Here is a 20599-nt window from a genome sequence, read left to right as displayed (position 1 = left end):
GGATATTATCCCTACCTACTCCAGACGTCTTATGGAGTTTTAAGAGTAGAGGGTCTCTGAGAAAAGCACGACGAGTTACTTCAGTATCTAGCGTTAAATTAGTGCCTTACCAAACCGTTGGGCGCCATGTAGTGTAGCTCCTATATCCCTGATAGGCTCTGCACATTGGAATAACATACACTATAGATTTGACATAGGACTAAAGTCAGTATGTCTCTATCGAGTATATTAAACTTAATTACTTGTGTGTGCCAGCTAACTCAGAGGTCACTAGAAACTTCTCGAATATACAAGAAGGGATTAGTCTCTGACAACCGCATAAGCATGACAACTTTGTTTCCCTTTAAAATCGTAACAGTCTCAGAATCGTGGAAACAATAGATAAACGTTTCACTCAGTCAATCGTGCATGCTTAGTTTCTACAGAGTTGCACAGAAATAGAGAGGCAGGCGTTTCAATAAAAGGGTTTATTGAACAGTCTTATTTCTCATGCAAGAGATATGAATTGCTACAATCGTAAGACAGACTGTGAAGTACAATATGTACGAGGTTAGCAGTAAGATAAAATAATACTGCAATAGCATGGTTTGTAGCTATGACATATATTAATCAAAATACATACATAAATAACATAATTCTAAAATGTGATACTCATCTGATGCTTCTAAATTGTTCTACCCCAGTGTACCTAACCTAAGTGCAGTACGAGGCGTGAAGTAGGTGCTGTTTCTAAAGTATAGCTAGCTATATTTTAGTTTAGCCAAGAGTTGCCAAAAGTTTCTCTAAGTTCTAGTCAGCTCCATACCTTAGAATGAGAGAGGTTGGAATCTCTTTTCTGGACTCGATAGTCTAACCCCCGCAAGGGAAGTCAGAGAGCACTGGAGCTGGATTCTCTGCGAGGAGGATGGCAGCGTCAGGTCAGTGCATCAGGCTGGAACTCGATCACCTTCCGAACTTGCCATGGCGAACCCCGTAGTCTGGGTTGGATCGAATCCTCCGGGAACCGCAATTTGCCAGGGCAAGTGCTGGTATATTTATACCTTAAAGGTGTCTAGGAATGCCAGTATTGACGTAAAAGTCGGGCAGAGGAACGTCATGAATGAACTCCTAAGGAATAGATGTTCATGCATACTTAATGAGTTCTTGGAGAAATCAATATTCAAGCTGAGGGAAATTCCTAAAGGCTGGATGGACAGATGTAGGTGGCCATGCACGTATTTGGTTTGTACGGACTATGTCTAAATAAGGGCCGGATTTCTATGTCCAAATAAGGGCAATGTGAATTGTACCTATATAAGGGAATAAATCTGAAAACCTGTATACGGAATCTAAATCTGCACACAATAGAAGGTGGCAGACTAAATAAAACTACAAAGTAGATATACTGCGGTTTAGAAAAGGACGACATAAGCAAGCCATCATTGCGGTAACTGGGCTTGGTTCTGGAATATAATCCAACTTTTATCCCAATAAATTTGTGGTCAGCTTCCATTTCTCATAGAAACAGATCCCACTCATAATGTAGATTTTTTTCAACATTTTAATTCCTATGTCGCGGGATGGAAAACCGTGGTGCCCAGTATGGATGGGGACAGCTACGGCAGTGCGCTAGGGCCTGCACAATGCTACTGTTGTGATGGAATCAATTCCCTACAGAACTTGAGTGATTTGCAGTTCCCTCCAAACTCTAAACTAGGCCCTTATTCTGTCTATAACATATTAAACATCATAACCTCTTACCTCCAAGGCGGACATTTTGTTCATTATTTGAAGACCTAGTCCCAAACAGAGGATCTGTTCTCAGAATATAATAATTATAAAAACATGAAAGTAAATTGAGTACTAAGAGTTGTCTCCCAGTAAATGAGTCAAATTTCTGCAAAATTGGTACCAATGCCAATGGTCTCTTTCAAAACTATTTATATGTTGGTGGTGATACCTGTAATTTGATTTATTTGTATTAGTATGCTGTAGTACGGTATTCGTAATTTGTTATAATCGTACCAATTAACCAGTATTAAGATGGTATGTGAAGCTATTGTTCAATATATGTGTGTGGTGGGATTCTGTCTAGCTTTATGTAGATGTTTTATTTTCATTTTGTTTAAAAAACCTAAATCTGTCCAAATACATATCTAGCTCTACTTCCTTGTCTCTATCTATTTATTTGAACGTTGACTGAGTATTCTTATGTTGGTTAGATCACTGCCCTTCTTAAAAAAGCTGCTGACAACGGGTGCAAGCAAACCATTGTAATTAAAAATACCTTTTATTTTAGGAGATGAGTATTTACACTCAATCTAGCTTCTCAATACATTTTGGCCTCCACTTCGAGCCTTGGTCATGGGTGTGTGATCCCAAATGTATGTCGAAATGCACTGTTGTACATTTTGAATGCTCTAAGCGATGTAAACATTCCACTAATGAGCACATTGAGAAGCTGGATTGCATGCATGGGATTTGTCTCCAAATTACAGGATATATTTTTTGAAATATTAATAAGTAATATTGCTATTAACTTTAGTGCCAGTTGGCGAACCTCTACAAAACTTTAAAAAAATAAGTTTATCCACCTCAGCTCCTTCCTGGAAATTTTCAGGATGATCCACCAAGCAGGAATTGAGAAAAAGGTGGGTCCCAAAATGCATTTTTCCATGCAATTTACCACTGAAATTTTAATAAGCATTTTTTAAAGAAAACGCTGAACAGAATTACATAAAAATTAGCAGAAAGCTATAACCTTTTTCAGAAAGTGTGCTTTTTGTGGTGTGGTGGAAATCTGTTCAGCCATGTTTGAGAAATTAGACTAAACAGGAATAGCGATACCTGGATGGTTGGTCTCACAGGAGTACTGAAAATTCAAAAGTAGAGCATTCTGATTAGCCGTGAGTGCTTTTATCCCGTTAGCCAGGTTTTGGTAGACCATAACATTACAGGGGAAGGGACTCAGTCCCCATGTCCTGAATTTAATAAACTATAAGGGGCTGGGTGAGGGCATCTTACCCCCCTGGCCCTTGGCCCTGACCGCAAAAATTGTGGTGAAGGTCCTGTAGTACTCTAGTGCAACCCCGCAAGGCCTCTGTGAGGTACCTCAGGAATGTAGCGAGGCCAAGCATGGCCCTCCCTTGTGGCCCAACCGGAGTTCCATGGCACCATGAAAAAAAATGAAATAAGGGGGTTGATATCATGTGGGGTTGCACAAACTGGAAGATTGGTCAGCAGTGGTGTGTTGACTGATGACGGAGGGTTGGCTGTCTACTGGGGCTTGATATAGGGCCTTTCTAAAGACCAGGTCCTGTGAACAACTCAATACTACACGGGACCAAAGGACTGCGTGGTGGGTGGTTGGGTTTAGGGCCTGACTGCAGGCCAGGCCCTGCTGCCAACCCCACTCTGGACACAGCCTTTTGTCATGTACAATGGTGGGTTGGGTACCTGAGGGGGTTGGGCTTAGGGCATGGGTTTATCCAACATTATATTGCTGATGGTTAAAAGGTATGCTCTTTTAAAAAAAATGAATTTTTATGTTTTATTTTTGGTTTCTTGCAGCATAAAAAACAGTACCGCACAAACGATGATAACATTTAAGGAGACTGAAAAACTTCTTAGTGCATCCTCTTTCTGAAGCATGTTGTCTAAAGCACCAACTGTACAATTTTCAAAAGTGCAAGGCAGAAAGAACAGATATATTTCACAGTAACATTCAAATTAAATTCCAAAGCATATGATTAATGTGTGCAATTCCTGATGCATAATATCTAAAGTGCCAGCTGGGCAGTTTCCAAGGTGCACTGTGCAAAGCGCCAAGTGCATATATATATTTCACAATTAAATTCAAATGAGATATGTTCAGACACACAGGATGCGCTTGTTACCTACACTCAAACTGTTCGAAATTGATTCCAGCCTAATTTTCATAATAACCACTTTCTAAAGTGCTTGAGATGTAAATAAACGTTGCAAAAATACATTGTTTCAATATAGAGCTGCAGTGATCTAGTTCAGTGAGTCCAGTCTCAACCTCTAAAATCTTATTTCCCCACTACTTCAGCTCAAAATGAATGGAGCAGAATACTTCCAAACTTTGAAAAACTTCTTCCTTTACGTATACATTTTGCAAACACCAACTCCTTAGAGTAAACATTATTTATTTTCTTGAACCACGCTTGCAGCAAAGCTGGTTCAGCTGATTTCCAAAGAGCAGTAATTATTGGCCTTGCCACTGACATTGCGATGAACCACCAGCAGAGTGCCTGAGCTTGACTGATACCCAAATTCCTCAGCAGCCTAATAATACTGCATTCAAATATATTGTCCTCAAGAAGACCCACATACACCTCAGAACCCCCTCCCAGAAAGTGTTCACCCTGTTACATTCCCAGATAATATGAATCTAGCTACCATGCTCCGAACATCTAGGACACTTCTCAGATATATTTGATTTCCACTTATGTAACAGAGCAGGGGTATAACATACCATTCCTGAACCTAACCACTATACCTGATGTCCCTGTTTTATATAACCACCCATAGCTTGAAAAAGGACTGGACAATCTCCTCCTGGGTTATTTCAATTTGCAAAGGTTGATGTTTCCTTAAAATACATTTGAACTGCAGATATGCCAACCTAGTTTGCACACAGGTCATCACGAGACAGAAATGGGCTGCTTCCCAGTAAGTCAGAGCTTTGTTTACCATCCACTCCCTGACTTTCCCCAAATTGCACTTCTCTAATTTAGCAGCTCCCCTAACAGTTCGTCGAGGCACAAACGTTTAACAAGACTTTCTGCATGGATGCTGAGGATTCGTAACCTTTGAAATATTTGTTTCTGTTTAGTGTTGAAAGCCAGAAACGTGCAATATCTTATATTTTGTTGTTCCTTTCTTGAAGGAGATTGGGATCTTAGCGAAATAAAGCTCCTTTATACATGGTCCATAGAAAAGAATTGTCAAAAGTCTTACATTTAGCCAAATCAACATACCTAGAACTATTTTTAAATTGGCCACACAATAATATACTTTCCAGCCTGGGAGGGATAAACCTCATTTTTGAGTAGAGAGGATCAACTTCTTTACGCTGATTCTTGGGCTGCTCTGTTCCAAATAAAAATACTTATTAGCCCATTGAGCCATTGAAAGAAATTGTTACATAACACACAGGGAATTGATGTAAAGAAAAAGTTTATAAGCGGCAAAATACGCATTTTAACTAATGCCACTCTCCTAATTATAGAGATCGGCATCTTCCCACACAATCCAACATATTCTGTATCTTGACAAGTAAGGCAGGGTAGTTTAAATTTTATAAATCTTTCAGAGACTTGTATACCCAAATACCTCACTTTTGCTGAAAAATACTCTGCAGATCTTGGGGAAGAGCTGTTGCATCTGTTTTGAAAAGGAAAATCTCAGTTTTGGAGATGTTGACTCTGTAACCAGAGAACCTTGAGAATTTGGAAAGAGTACCAAACTGTCGCTTCCACTTCCACACTCTAGCATAAAGAACAGACCAGGGGCTCATAAAGAGGGCAATATATTATTAAACAGGGCCATAATGGGGTCTTTTATTTCTGGGATAATGATCTGATATCACTCTCATGAATCCTCTCCTGATGACTTCCCCCTGGCAAACCTCCAACCACAGCCTCTATCTCTGATCATAGTATAGGGCTGAACAAGATTTTGTGCTGCCTAAGTAGGCAACTTTTGGAGGCAAATCCTATCAAGAAAGCCCAGGAAATTACCCTTGCCTAGGGGTTGGTCAGCTGTGTATATAGTTACAAAATGGTGATGGAATACTTCTTCAATTAAAGAGCCCCCCCTAGCAAAGTACTCTTTGATGGACCCCGGATCTTATCTTTGAAATTTGTAGCTTTTTGTGCTCTGACTTAGCAGCCTCTCACTTACTTCGACTTCCTCGCATCATTTTTGCCCATAAGGTCTGCTGTTTATAAGTTGCTTTTCCACCAAAAATTGCTGTAGCTTATGCTTCACCAGCTCTCTCTCCTTCAAATGTAACGAGTTACCTACATGGGGAAGATTTACCTTAGCCTGATGGAGATAGTCAGGCAGCGCGCTAAAATGATTTTCACTAACTTATTAGAATGGGTTTGAAAAGTGATACTCTGCCCTTTCATATTTGCCTTAAATGTTAACCAGATATTTTCTAAAGAAGAAGAGTGTTGATTTTCCTCAAAACACAGAATAGCTTGCACCTTCATTTGTTAGATAAAAGATTCATCAGTGAGTAACGCTCTGTTTCAAGATCAGCACTTGGGCATGGCAGAATTGTTGGGAAAACGCATATTTAAACTAATAACAGTGTGGTCGATAAAGAATTTGATATAATTGAAGAGGCAACAATTTGAATATACTTAGATGTGAGAAAACAGTCTATCCTCAAGGCAGAGCAATAATGCAAGGAAAAGAAGGTATGCTACCTTGCCAATGGGTTACTCTCTCACCAAGGATCAAACAGACTATGCTCCTCCATAGTCCCCTTTGTTGCCCTTGCCATCTAAGGTTTGCGCTGAGGGATAGCTCCCCTACTTATGTCAATGCCTGGTTTATTAGCAAAATTAAATTCTCAAACTATTATCATATTCTTGGAATGATTTGTCAACTAAAGACACAATTCGTATAGTGACTGAGGATCATGTAGAGTTGAACCATAATTTGATGCTATGGAATATCTCTCAATTGTTAATATGAATTTCTGCCACCATCCATCTACCAAATCTATCCAATGCCACCTGTACCACCCGACCCTTGACCCTCCTACGAAAAAGAAAAACCACTCCTCTAGGAGAGGCTGATGTTGATGAATAACATAATAATTGGAAAGGAGACCAGTTAACTGAAGACATTCTAGATTTCCTAATATGAGTTTCTTTAAGTAAAACCAAAGAGGCCTTCTGCTCAAGAAGCCAATCCATAACTGCTCGGCATTTGTGAGGGTTTTTTGAGCTGTTGACATTAACAGAGACTACCCTGCAATTCCAGCCTGCAGTCCCACTAAATATATAAGATTTCCAAAATCAAAAGCTTCAGCAGGTGCCCAACATCTGCCTCATTTGTGCTCCCTACTTTGTTTGATTGGGTTAACCCATCGCTGCAAGAAACCATTTTTCCCCCTTCAAATACTCACCCCAGCCCCTCATAAGGACTAATGGAGCCCCTCACTTACCCAGGCCCACAGACCTGTGCCTGTCACTGATTGTTCCATCAAAGCCCTCACCCATCCACTCCCCCATGCCCTGAACCCCTCTAATACTACAATGTCGCCCTGTCATGACCTCACCCTCTTCCTGCAAACAGTGCGGTGCTTGCACCTTACTCTGGCCCCTACTGGCCTGGACTACCTCCGACCAATCTTTAGACTAAGCCAGGCAAATACTACAATTCATTATTTTCTCTTTTAAGAATTATAGTTCCAACAGATACATTTAGCCAATAACCTATCATTTCTCTTTGGTCTGAATTTCATGCATATATTTTTGTGCGGGACTGAATAGCATTAAAAACCTTGAATTCTCCCTTAAATAAAGTTCTAAGTCTGGTGAGTTGTAAGATCCTGGTTTGACCACCGGCAGCTTGAAATAAAGATTGCATTTTTTGAAATTCCCTTAGTCGCTTTGAAGTCTCATATGACATGCCAGGGAAAACATGTATTGCAAACCCTGTCTCTGATTTTATTACCTTTATGTTTTATATCACTATTGAACACCTTTTTCCAGATTCTATAGTCCCCAAAGTTCACCAGCATAGTACTAGGGTGACATTATCTGGGTACTCTTGGAACGGTATCCTATGTGCACGTGCTATTGTCAGGTCCACTGTATTTCCCATCAAATGGCAGGTATCTATCAAGTCATATAAATATATATAAAAGCTGACACAACTTTGCCCTCCTCCCTTTCAGGTATACTGACAACTCTAAGGTTGGACCTCCTCATATGATTTTCTTGGTCTTCCAGCTGTTGTTTAACAGAGGCAAGTTCCTTTTGTAGAATTGAATTCTTTCTAGACAGTGCACTTTGGGTATCTTCAATCTGATCTGATCTTGTAGCCATCAAACTTTCCAATTGTGCCCCCAAAGTCTTAAGGCTCTTTTCAGTTTCTACCATCTGGACAGCCAAAGTATGCGCTAAAGTGTTTTGACAGGCTGTAACCTCCTGCACTTGAGCCAGGATAATCATTAATTAGTACACAATCTTAGTATCCGCTGAACAGTTCTCAATATTTTCTTTAACCAGCTACATCAGCAAGAAGAAACCTTTCCAGGGGGCATGCCCTTCTGCAACAATTTCTGATTCAAAGTTGATTGTTGCAGTTTCAGGATTTATTTAATTGAAATGAACTTTGGTCTCTTAACAGATTAGCTGGTTGGGCCCCAAACACTAAGCCGTTTCCTTCGTCAGGCTTAGGTATTGTGGCAGCTTTACCTAGTTATTTAAAAAACTGAAAAAACGTATCCGCACCCACCAGAATTTGGTTTTGCTGAGGGACAGCAGAGATTGGGACTGCTGCCATTGGAAAGCCTGTGGCATTTTTATTGCGGGTGGACCCTTCGCCCTCAAAATACCCATGAGATTCTTGTTACAACCTTTATCTTGGATCCCCCTCCATGCTCCTTCCCAGTGCTTTTCTTGGGGGTTGGCTATCTCTAATTTGGTTCAGAAGGGCCTGCCATTGATTATTGTCCTTGCCCTATGTAAGCCCATATTCTTGGGTAGCCCTAGTATTCTTAATGGTCAAGGGAGCTCAGTCCTCACTGATCAAGGAGGGCTCAGGGAGATCAAGGACTAACGAGAGAAGAAGGTTTCTAGTGTTTCTATATGATTAACTTCAGCTTCCACTTCAAGGCTGTTTTCTCCGTTTGTTTTTTTAGAAAGGTTCAACTTACCTTTGGGCAGAGTTGAAAAAGTATTTTGTGTGGTTACCAAACTCCTGGTCTAGACTCTTTTCCGTAATGCAGCAGTCCAAACTTTTCCATAGAAAACCCACTGAATTGAGTCCCAAATTATACCTCAGCATACTCAAGCACTCAGGGAGAATGGAGTTAATGCATCAATCTGAATTCAAAGGGAGTCGAAGGAAGCCTTGGCTTTGTCTTACCTGTGGTACTCCAACCGTGTCAGCCAGCTTGCTAGGGGCCCGCTGCTCTTCCCCAAGGCAGGCAAGGTGAGTACTTCAGACACCCCAAGGTACTCTGTTTTCCTCTAAAACTCATCCAATTCAAAGCCATGTGACCTTAAATACCAGCACCTGTTATTTGCTGCTCCCAATCAGACCTAGGCTTTCTGGTATCAAGTAGCCTCGGCCTCTATCCTTGAACAGAGAATTTGGGTTATAATTTCCCTTTTTTTTTGCTTGCGGATCGGTTCATCTACTCCTGTTGCACCAAACTACCAAGCGTGTGCCATGGGATGTGATGTTGCAGCCAGGGAGGAGGGGTGTCCGGCCGAAGTGCATGTCAGACAATTAGACCATGCATGGACCCAATAGGCAACATACAAAAGGTATGCTTAGAAAGGAAGTTCTGAGAATATTATAAAAAAACATGTTTTTTTACTGAAACTCGATGAAATAGCAAGGGTTAAAGTTGTATAATATTTAGGGTAGTTATGATAAAAAACAAACCTTAGAAGTTTAATGAAAAAAATAAAGTGATGTTATAGTTAGGTATGGTAATAATATCTGATTTTACATTAAAAGACATTTGTAATAATATTTTAAAACAAAAAAACACTGAAATTTGCCAGTTATAGTTTACTGAGCTACTGAATTTACTGAGCTAACTATAACTTGTGCACGTGCCATGTACTGCTTATGCTCTCATATATTACATCACTCATCTTTGATGACATCACTAATGACATCTCAATTGACAGGGACAAGGGATGCTAGGGCCAGCTCACTAACTTGTTTTCTCTAAGGCAGCCCATTGCTATTGAAAAAAAGAACAACCTTCTTTCCACCAAGCAGAACCCTATATTTTTGGTCACCTCTTAAGCTTGCTTGTTGTGAGGTGACCAGCATGAAGTCTCAGCGAAGACCATCTTTTATGGTGCTTCCCTGGTGTATTCATCTTTGACTAGTGAATGGGAAAATAAGGCTATGCATGTCTTTGTTTATTATTGCTGTCCAAATTTCCCCAGCACAGGATTTTTTGGTTTCCTACTGTGTTCAGTTCCTGTAATTAAATGTTCAGGTTTTGCTGGTTATAAGAAATTGGAGTATTTGTTGAGTGGAGGAGTACCCACCTCAAGTCATAACCTCAACCCTTGTCAGGGTAAACCCTTAAAGTCACAAAATTAAACTGAACTCAACCCTTGGGTAGCTATTAAGATAGGCTTAACTAAAAGGTAATGTCTAATGTATTTATGCAGCATCAAAAGTTTAATCAAGAGCACCTCATCTACAAGTTCAAAAAAATGAGTAAGCTCAGGGAACTCTTGCCAGCTCATCCTTTAACTCCTCCTTTAGCCCTCTACAGAATAAAGCCACCTCAGTGTGTTCCACCCAGGTGGTCTCAGCAGCAAGCTTGCAAAACTAAGTGCAATAGGTGAGTACGTCAGATTTTCCCTGAGACATCTCACCCAGGGCATCCTATGCAGAAGCTCCTCAATCTTCTCTCACAAACATCCTGAACAATGACTTAAGGAAAGGAGGATGGAAAAACAGAGAAACCAAAGGTTCACTTCTACTCCTTCTTCCTGGGTTTTTTAGATTGACTGAGACAGTTGTTCCTTCATCTGAGGTGCCTGATAAGCCAATGCAGGTTGGATCCACTAGAGGTCCCTTAGGTCCCTTCTCAATGCTGAAAGTGAACAAAGACATAAGGATGGTTTGTTCCTCTATTGTGTGAGTCCTAAATACCTGCTTCAGAATTGTAGTATTCAATCCTCTAGGACACAGGCAAAGGTGATGCGTTGGTTTCTTTCTGTGCGGGAAGGTGATGCGTCGCATTCTTACTGCAGCCCCAGCGTTGTTGTAGAGTTGGCGCCACGGTATGATGTGTGGGGACTCGGGGATGCATCGGTTCTCGATGCGGGGGCACCGGAGCTGCATTGATCTCTCCAGCTGCAGTCTCACGATGCGTTGGTTCTTGCAGTCGCATAGCACGGCCTGCTTCGGAATCGATGCAGGGATCTCAGACTTCGGAGATCGTTGCATGAGATTTGGCGTGTGGCGATTTCTAAAGCCGTGGGTAGGCTTTGCATCGGTTTCTTCAGCAGCACAGCAGTGATGTGTCGGGAACGGGTGCGGATGTGTTGCTTCTCTATTCCCAACTCTCAGCAGCAGGAACAACCTCCAGAGGCCCACACCAGGACAGGCACCTCTTGGTAGGTCGGAACTCACAGCAAGAAAGTTCTGGGGAGCTGGTGGTGAAGTCTTTGTGTCCTTGAGACTTCAGACCAGGAGGCAAGCTCTACTTCAAGCCCTTGGAGATCTTTTTCAAGTAGGATATACAGCACAGAGCAAAGCCTTTATCATCTCCTTGCAGAAACAGCCACTGCAGGCCAACCCCAGATAGCACTCAGCAAAGGGGCAGTACGTCTCCTTCAGTTTTCCCAGCTCTTCGCCTTGGCAGAGGTTCCTCTTGAGTCCAGAAGTATACTAAAGTTCTTTGGTCAGGGCCCCAATATTTATATACCATTTGTCTTTGTTCTCTAGTAGCAGAGAGGCCCTGTTTTCAGTCAAAACCAGTTCTGTCCTCTCTGGTTCAGCTTCCCAGTAGGAGGTGGAGACAGCATTGTGTAAGGCTGACCAGGCCTACTCAGGTCCAAGGAAATTTCCTACCTCTACTCTAAATGCAGCCCAGGTCTATTCAGCCTAGCTTTGACTCATCCAGGAGAGGCAGGACACATCTAATCCCCCCCCCCAGTGGCTGTCAACAGTGGATGCACATTCCCAGCCCAGGTCACTCTACAAACCAGCAGAAGCACACAGGATGGCTAAGCAAGAAAATACCCACTTTCTAAAAGTGCTATTTTCAAACACACAATGTAAAAATCATCTTTACTAAAAGAAGCATTTTTATATTCTGAGTTCAGGCATACTAAACTCTATCTTTCTATCTTGTCCCAATGGGAAGTTATACTTATAAGATGTTATAATTAATCTCCCATTCTATTCTATGGGACAGATAGCCTTTCAATAGTAAAAAACAAAATACACTGTATTTCACTATCAGGACATGTCGCACACACCAGTACATATCCTACCTTTCACATGCAGGGGTGACTCATATGTAATAAAAGGGAAGGTTAAGGCCTGGCAAATGGGTGCACTTGCCAGGTTGGTGTGGCAGTAAAAACTGCATGCAGACACTGCGATGGCAGGCCTGAGAACTCTTTGAAATGTTGCTTGTGTGGGTGGCACAGTCAGTGCTGCAGGCCCACTAGCAGCATTTGATTTACAGGTCCTGGGCACATACAATGCACAGTACTAGGGACTTAGTAGTAAGTCAAACATGCCAATCATGGTAACACCAATCCATAATAACAATTTACACAGAGAGCATATGCACTTTAGCACTGATTAGCAGTGCAGTGGTAAAGTGCCCAGAGTAAAAACAGGGTAAAAGACAGGAGTCCCAAAAGCAAAAAGTCTGGGGATAAACCCGCTGGAAAAGCCAGGTCTAACAGCACTGTTTTATCTGCCCCATGACTGGTGCACTTTAGGCTGGCATGTGCCAATGCGTAGGTTTTGTACTGGAAGGGTAACCTTCTAGTACAAAAGCTATGCTTCACTATTTTCCTACTTTGTATGCGTGCCGTGCAATGCTGCACACAAGCAAAGTTTGAAAAGTATGAAGAAACTAAAATATTTCTCTTCCGTTATGCCTGTCTCAAGAAGGCAAGAGGTTTTCATGCAAATCCTTGTCTACAGTTTTTAGTAGATTTGCCCCAAAACCCATAGGTGGTTGCATGGAAGTGGCTATGCACCACCCAAGTAAGGCCCCCTTAATGCAAAGTAGTCATTACTTTGGCCAACTTCCCAACTAAAAGCCTGATTTATATTGGAAAGTTAATGCCACCACAACGCTCTGTTCAGCATTAACACAGTTACACAAACTCAGAGCTAAGCATTAGTAACTCTGGGCCCACATTTCAAGGGTTACCGGGTATGTGAAAACCCAACTATTCACAATGGGCCTTGCTCACGCTTCCTTTTGGAGTACATAAAGCAGGTCTTTATTACTTTATATACTTTCACATGCCTTTGTGACTTGGTCCCTAACCTTTTAAAATGGAAATGTTTGGGTAATAATCATATACAATTAGTTAAAATAGAGACGACTTTGCCCTCTTTGTACTTTTACTAACAGGTATTTGAGCGTGAGCAGGCCGATTCACAAAAGCCTCCACTTAAATACTTTTGTGAACCTGCCCCAATGCTTCCTCATTCCTACCACAGCAGTTTGACCTCTCAATGGAATGTTAGCTTCCATTGCGGCTGCGAGACTTTTTTTTTAATAGAGATTTTCCACAAAACTTCCTCCTTGGGGGGGTGATTGCATTATGTTTCCGCGTTCCTTGAAATAGTCACGACAAGTCTTGATGCTCACAAGATGGACGAGAACACGAAAAGTTCTTTTTTTTATTTTCGTGGAAATCGTTGTGCAAATTCCTCTTTCAGAACGAAGTTTGTGTCTCTCAGTGATCGTAGAGTTCGAAGCTTGCTTTCGCTGACTGTGAGATGTTACTCGTACAGAGAACACCTGCTATTGAAAGAAGGGATGTGCATCTTAGAATCTTTTCACTGTTCAAAGCATCCCTTACTTAGTGAAACGCAAACAAGAAGAAAGCTAAATACATTTATATTGCCCCCACCCTATGCTGCATTCAGTTTAGGTAGGTTCAAGTAAAATATAAGGTTGTTCATTGTTCCAGGCAACAATGTATTTTACGTTTGGAGTGCTCCCTGTCCCTTTAAATATTTTTCAGGCCTTTCTTGTCCGTTGAGGCTACTTTTCCCTAAAGAAGCACCGGCCCTTGTTAGGCATCCAGCTGTGACCTCTCTCATGTATCTGACTCTAGATCGAGCCGTGCACAGGCTCCCAGTTGTGCATTTTACAGTTACAACGTGTGTACAATAATGTCATTGGTGGGATTGACTCCATTGACCCACTTCCTTTCCCTTTCTGATTACCAAGACTAAAAGATGTGGGGTGGCCTTAAAAATAGCATTTTCCTGGAAACTCTACCCTTTTCCCAGTGTCCAATTTACTTTGCATTCTGGTAACATTACCCGATCTATGATACCTACATTTGCCACCCTACAGAAAGGCTTGTTTATGTATTGTAGCAACAGACATTTTTTGCCCAAAAGGTCATGTTATTTATGCAGTTACAATAGAAATATATTTCACTTTCCTTCTTCTCTTCACAGCCTATCTACAAATGAAGACCTGGCGCCGGGTGTACATCAAACAGGTAAGATAATAAGCCCTGAGCTTTGTTCCATTATTCCTTTTTTATTTTTTACCTAAATCGCTGTATTAATACAGCATAGCTTCTCGGTGCAGCCATGAGATGTCTCTGTTGCTGCTTGAATACCTCCAGCATGGTTTTCTTGACAGAATGGTGTCACTTGTATTGTTTTTTGGGCTGTTCCTATGTACCATGCAGCTCCCCCTTTCCTATTTCTTTGAGAGACAGTTTTAGAGAGGTTAGTATGTGTACCTTGAATGGGTGGCAGTCATGCCCGATTGTGAAATCCATGCACCACAGGATGTTCCTCCAGTATGTGTAGATTTCAAGCTTTCTCAGGATTTACCAAGGTCTGTCTCCCAGGGCTACACGTGTATAGTCCCACGAAAATCAGTGATTCTCTGTGAATTGCCGTCATCATGCTATGCGTAAATTATGCGTACATTTACAACTTTCTGGGATTTATCAACCCCAAATGTCAGAAATGTATCTGAAAATTAGTAAAAGGCACTGATTCCCATGCATACCCATGGTCTTGTACAGTTACTTCCTTGGCAATCCACAGTAGTATTTACTACAAGAACCTGCACTAACAAATGATTCTTTTTCTCCCTTAAAACCTTGTTTTCCCCAGGAGAAACCCTTTTCCGTGCATCTTCCGACAAAATAGGGACTTTTGGCAATCTTTTCTACGTTTGCGCACCTGCCTCAGTTTTTGTATGGCATATGTTTCAGCGTGTAAATGGGTTATGATGGTGAATATCCTGGAGTTATGATTTTTGTGATCTGCACTACCTTCAATGTGGCCACCACTGTACCCATCACTATGGAAGACTTTCTATGGTCCTAAATTTCATGTGCAGGTGTACACAGCCACCGATTACAATTATGAGAGCCAGGATCGTGGAATGTTGACTGTGAAGGTTTTGTTCACATCTAAGCTAAAATAATTTGCCCAAAAAGTTTAGCAGTCACCTCTACTATGCCATGAATGGCTCCTCAAGGTGCATCCAATGTTTTGTGTTGCACAATTACTGGTTTGTTTGAGACACAGTTCATCACCTATCTTTTGCACTCGATATTAAAGTCCATATTTATAATTTTTTCATGCAAGGCACCTTGCTGCTTTGCATGAGAGGGCAAGGACAGGAATGCGCCATATCAAGATATGGCACATTGCTGCTCTCTCCATGTGCTGGCTCACTTTTGGCTGCTTAGCACAAATGCAGACAGGATTGCTTTTGTGCAGGAAGGAACACCATCCTTTAAGGCTGTTTTCTCTTTCTGCCTGCAGCACACACAAGAGTAAAAAAAGAAGAGAATGTCTTCTTGTTACATCTCCCCATAGCATTTTGATGCATTCCCAAGTCTGTCACTCATGGTAGATCTAGGAATGTACCAAAATCCATGGGTGGGTGTGTGGGAACACACATGCCTCACCCATGGAAAGCCTCCCTAGGGAAGCACAGTTTTCTCATCAATAATTTAATTGCAAATGTTGCAGTGATATTATCAGTGATGTTATAGAAGATGTCATGAGTGATGTAATATATGGGGCAATAAGCAGTATATTGCGAGGGCGTGAGTTATAGTTACCTTAGGGTACAAGTTAGTTTTACTTGAGTTAATTATAACTGCTGAATTTAAGTGGTTTTGTACATTTAAAACATTATGTTGTCACTGAAATTCTCACCTAATTATAATGTTACTTTAACCTTTGTTTTTTTCAGTGAATTTTCTAAGTTTTTTTATTGCAAAGTAACATATAATTATCATACCAAACTATAATGTCACTTTAACCTTATTTTCAGTGAATTTCTAGTTTTCTTTTTGCTAACGTAAAGTAATATTTTATTACTATAAGTAAAATCATCCAAGGTGGTGGCGAGATTTGGCAGCAGGGCCTGGCCTCCGACCAACCCACCTCGGCACCCAACTCCCCATACATAAAGCAGATCTATCATCGTTCACCAAAAATCACCAATATTTTTAATCAAATGTATATTTCAGTAATGCACACAATGCGGTGTTTATGAATACTGATTTTTTTAACATTAATTAGTAAAGTTTTATTAGGCTACATGTCTGTAATTATTTCTTTTACATAGCTTTTAATAATACATTTTTGGGTGAAAAATGTGTAAATAAGTAGTTAGAGACATTGATATTTTATAAAAAAAAATATGGTTCTTATTTGTGGAAAAGTTCGTTATGATTTGTTTGAAAAATGTGTAAATAAGTAGTCATACATTTTTTACAAAAAATCAATGTGTCTGTATGTCTCTGATTTATCCTTTTAACACTTTTCAACCCCCCAAAAATACTCATAAAAACAAGAGAGCAGAAGCTCCAGCTTAGGAAATGCTTTAAAAAAGTATGGTAAGTTCTCCAGGGGTCATGGTTTCAATAAGGAGACTCACTGGTTTTTTTCCCAATGTTGCTGCGGGCTGCTTATCCCTGTAGCCCCCCACAACATTAAATGTTATTTATTTTGGTGATGTCCCCAGAAGGGGAAAAGACACCACCATTTTTTTTAAATAGCACTGCCAGGGCATTATGGATGGTGAATAATAAATAAGCGGCTGTGGCCACTCATTCATTATTCACATTTTGGGTATTTCTTTAAAAAAGTTATGGGTGTCCCAGTCCCACCCAGAACACCCATTTCGTTTTTTTGCTAGAGGGTCTCACGGGGGCCCTCGGGCCCCTGTGGCCCTGCCTTCTCCCTGCAAGCACCCCTATTTTATAGAGCCAGGCATGAGCTGGCATTTTTACTTAAATTAACGGGTGCCCAGGTGCCCACTGGGGCACTCAAAACATTCAGTATTCTTTTTGTGCTGTGGGGGGAGCCCAGGGCTCCTGCAGCCCTACCGGCTCTCAGCTCCTGCAGCAGCTGGCATTATTATATAGTTAGTTGATGTGGCGTGCCCCAGTGCCTAACCAGGGCACTCCACAGCTGGTCTCACGTCTGGGGCTGCGGAGGGAGGCCATAGGCCCCTGCAGCCCTGCCTGCTCCTCGGCTTTCACCCATCATGGGTGCAACAAGAACAGTAGCAGCTGGCAGGGAAAAGGGTGGAGGGGCATAGGAGGAGGTTGCAGGGGGAACAAAATAAAAAAAAATACAACTTACCTCTTCTGCTGGCCGCATCTCTCCTCCGCTTCTCAGAGAGCCCCTGAACCAGGAAGCAGCCAGGCTCCCCATAGCCATTCACAAGGCTGCAATGCAGCTTTATGATAGGCACCCCTAAGCCAACCACAAGGCTGCAATGCAGCATTGTGATTGGTCTGAGCACAGTGGATCGGCACTCAGATGGGGGTTGAGGGCCAGGACATGTTCCCCGTCAGGCTGTGTAATGCAGCCTGGTGGGAAACATGCAAAGTGTGCATGACTGTTTGGCCATCCGACACGGCCAGACAGTCAGTCATGCCCACTTGGCATATGCAAACCAATCCTCTCCCTGTGCCCCCAGCCTTGCCTGCCCTAACCCAGCCCCAAACCTGTGAAAACTAAAATGATAATAATTAATTTATTATCATTTTATTTTTCCTGCTCAAAGAGCAGTGGGGTGACGCCCCTCTGCCTCAGCAAGAGCCGGCACTGCTCCAACCCCACTATAGTAGTTTTCTTTAGCTCCCTCAGGGTGGGGGCAATTCAATGAATTTCCATGCCCGAAAGTGCAGGTAGGGCAAGGAAGTGTTTTGTTCTTCCAATTGGTAGGAGGAGCTTTGTTCTCTTGCCTGGTGGGAGAACAGTTGCACTTTTCCTGCCCGCTAATGAGGCAGGGAAAGAGATGGTGTCCTGGGGCTTGGGGACCCCAGGATACTATCAGTGAGCCACCCCATGGGGATTACATCAAATCACAAAAAGCAGCACTCTTTCTGGACCAAGATCTCGCTTTCTGCCAGATGTGGTGTAAATCCATTAAATTGTTTGGGCTGTGGAGAGGGGGAGTGCTGTGTGTGTGTCTCACAAAATAATTTGTTTTTGCTTACAACTTTGGCACCGTTTGACAAGTCTTCCCAAAACGTTCCCAAAAATGTCTCATTCACCTTAGCTCTTTCCTGGAACGTGTCAGAATGATCTGTCAAGTGGAGGCCAAGAAAACGTGGGAGGGAAGTCCCAAAGCACATTTCCCCAAATCATTTTTCTTTCCATGGGAAAATTGAATAGCAATACCACAAAAACTGCTCAACGAAATTATACCAAATGTAGCAGAAAGCTATTTCTTGGTCCAGAAAGTGTGCTTTTTGTGAGTAAGTGTAAATCCACTCAGCAGTGTTTGAAAGTTAACGTTCAAAGTTTATGCACATTATCATATCACAGAGGATCACCGCAGCCTACAGATCCAAAGATAAGATCTGATTGTCTGCCAATTCATCAACAAAGATGTAGGACGCAGGAACGGAGTCCACTGTCCTGAATAAAAAATAAAAAAGCATATAGAGGGCAGGGTAGGGATACAATGCCCCCTAGGCTTGGCGGGGGTCCCTGGAACTCCCCGGGTCCAAAAACAAACTTGTCTTTTATCTGCACTGCAGATCTGCTAAGGATCTGACAATCCGTGGCTCTGATAAAAAGAAAAATAAGTGGGCTCCTGCCAATTTTAAGATTCAGCCCCTGGGGTGAGCCAGGTCCCGGAGAGGTTACTGGTTTTATTTTTTATGAGGAGGGGCGCATGACTCCCTCCCTGAATCTACCATGTCCAATATGCATAATTTGGGGAGATGGGTGTGTGGCCCTCACTCCCTGAATCTTATTGAGGCTTTGGGGAACCCATACCCTAGGGCTGATATGCTGAATTCGGGGATTAGGCATATGGCCCCTCTACCCAGAGACCCCATCTTCTGGGGCCAAATGTTACATTTTGTGGAGTGGCCTTGCATCCCACCTCCACAAGCTAGTCATTGGCTCAGGGACCCCATCCCCGGTGCCCGATTTGAGACGTACCCAGGGCAAGACCCCATCCCCCAGGACTTTGCTATTTCACTATTTCATGAACAACAGAGTGCAGGCAATCACTGCCTGCAATCTCCTTGGCGGGAAATGCAACTTTGCTCTCACTCAGGTGGGAGCACAGAAAAGAAAAGTGCTGCACCAGCTCCCGCCAGCATTGTGGTGTTGGCTGAGGATCTTGCTTGGGCTCAGGAGTACTGAGGCTCCCTCTGTTGGTCCCAATAGTTTTCGGGATGTCACTGCCTCAGGTAGGCATTGGGGAACCTACTTGGAGGAAAATAATGCTAGCTTTCGCTGTCAGAGGATATGGGAGCTGGTGGGAAGCCAGCTGGGGCAGTGGGAGCCTTTGGGCTACCCCGCACCGCTCAACAGTTTTCAATCCATCAATCAGTAGATTTGTAGAGCGCTACTTGTCACTGTGATGGTATTAAGGTCGTGGGGGGACCAGTTGATCAGCTGAGCAGTGTGGCTCTCTGCACAACCCCTGAACACTGCTCAGCTCAGCGAGGGTGGTTGGGGTGAAAAGCACAGAGACTCAGCGGTGCATGACTGGAGAGCAGCGCCAGCCACTGGTTAAAGTGACTTGAGATAACTATAACTGGTGAATTTTAGTTGGTTTGGTTCACATATAACAATATTTTTATCTGACATTTTTACCTAACTATAACGTCCCTTTAACTTTTTTCCACTGAAATAATCATTTATATAGCTCTTTATCTATCTATCTATCTATCTATCTATCTATCTATCTATCTATCTATCTATCTATCTATCTATCTATCTATCTATCTATCTATCTATCTATCTATCTATCTATCTATCTATCTATCTATCTATCTATCTATCTATCTATCTATCTATCTATCTATCTATCTATCTATCTAGAGTCTATATATGTATATATAGCTATATCAACCTCGGTTGGGCGGGATGCACTGTCAGACCTGCCCCCGCCTAATTGAACACCGAGCACAAAGGCTGAGACAGTCTTGGGGACCTGAGGAAACAACTTGAATTTTAATTCACAGGGGATGGGACTTTTTACGCAATGCGAATCATCCTGCCTTCCGCCCAAGAACGCTGACATTGTGCAGTACACTCCATGCATCACTTACCTGGGAGCCACAAGATGCATCCTGGGAATCATGGTCCACAAAAAATGCGTGAACTGTGAATGGTGAGCATATCATCAAAGGGGTGGAAC

General features: G+C 42.2%; 1 protein-coding gene across 3 annotated transcripts in view; it reads left to right on the top strand.

Moving 5' to 3' along the window:
• Nucleotides 1–20599, top strand: part of ITPRID1 (ITPR interacting domain containing 1) — a 607194-nt gene that overhangs the window by 290070 nt on the left and 296525 nt on the right. For all 3 annotated transcript variants that reach the window (XM_085607528.1, XM_085607527.1, XM_085607529.1), the window contains one exon: nt 14401–14444. In XM_085607528.1, the coding sequence (XP_085463654.1) occupies nt 14401–14444 (44 nt within the window). The remainder of the gene's footprint in view (nt 1–14400; nt 14445–20599) is intronic.

Source organism: Triturus cristatus, chromosome 5_2 (genome assembly GCF_964204655.1).
Source record: "Triturus cristatus chromosome 5_2, aTriCri1.1, whole genome shotgun sequence".
Classification (NCBI taxonomy): Eukaryota; Metazoa; Chordata; class Amphibia; order Caudata; family Salamandridae; genus Triturus; species Triturus cristatus.
The sequence above is the reverse complement of the archived record's forward strand: the minus strand, read 5'-3'. Positions and strand labels throughout refer to the sequence as shown.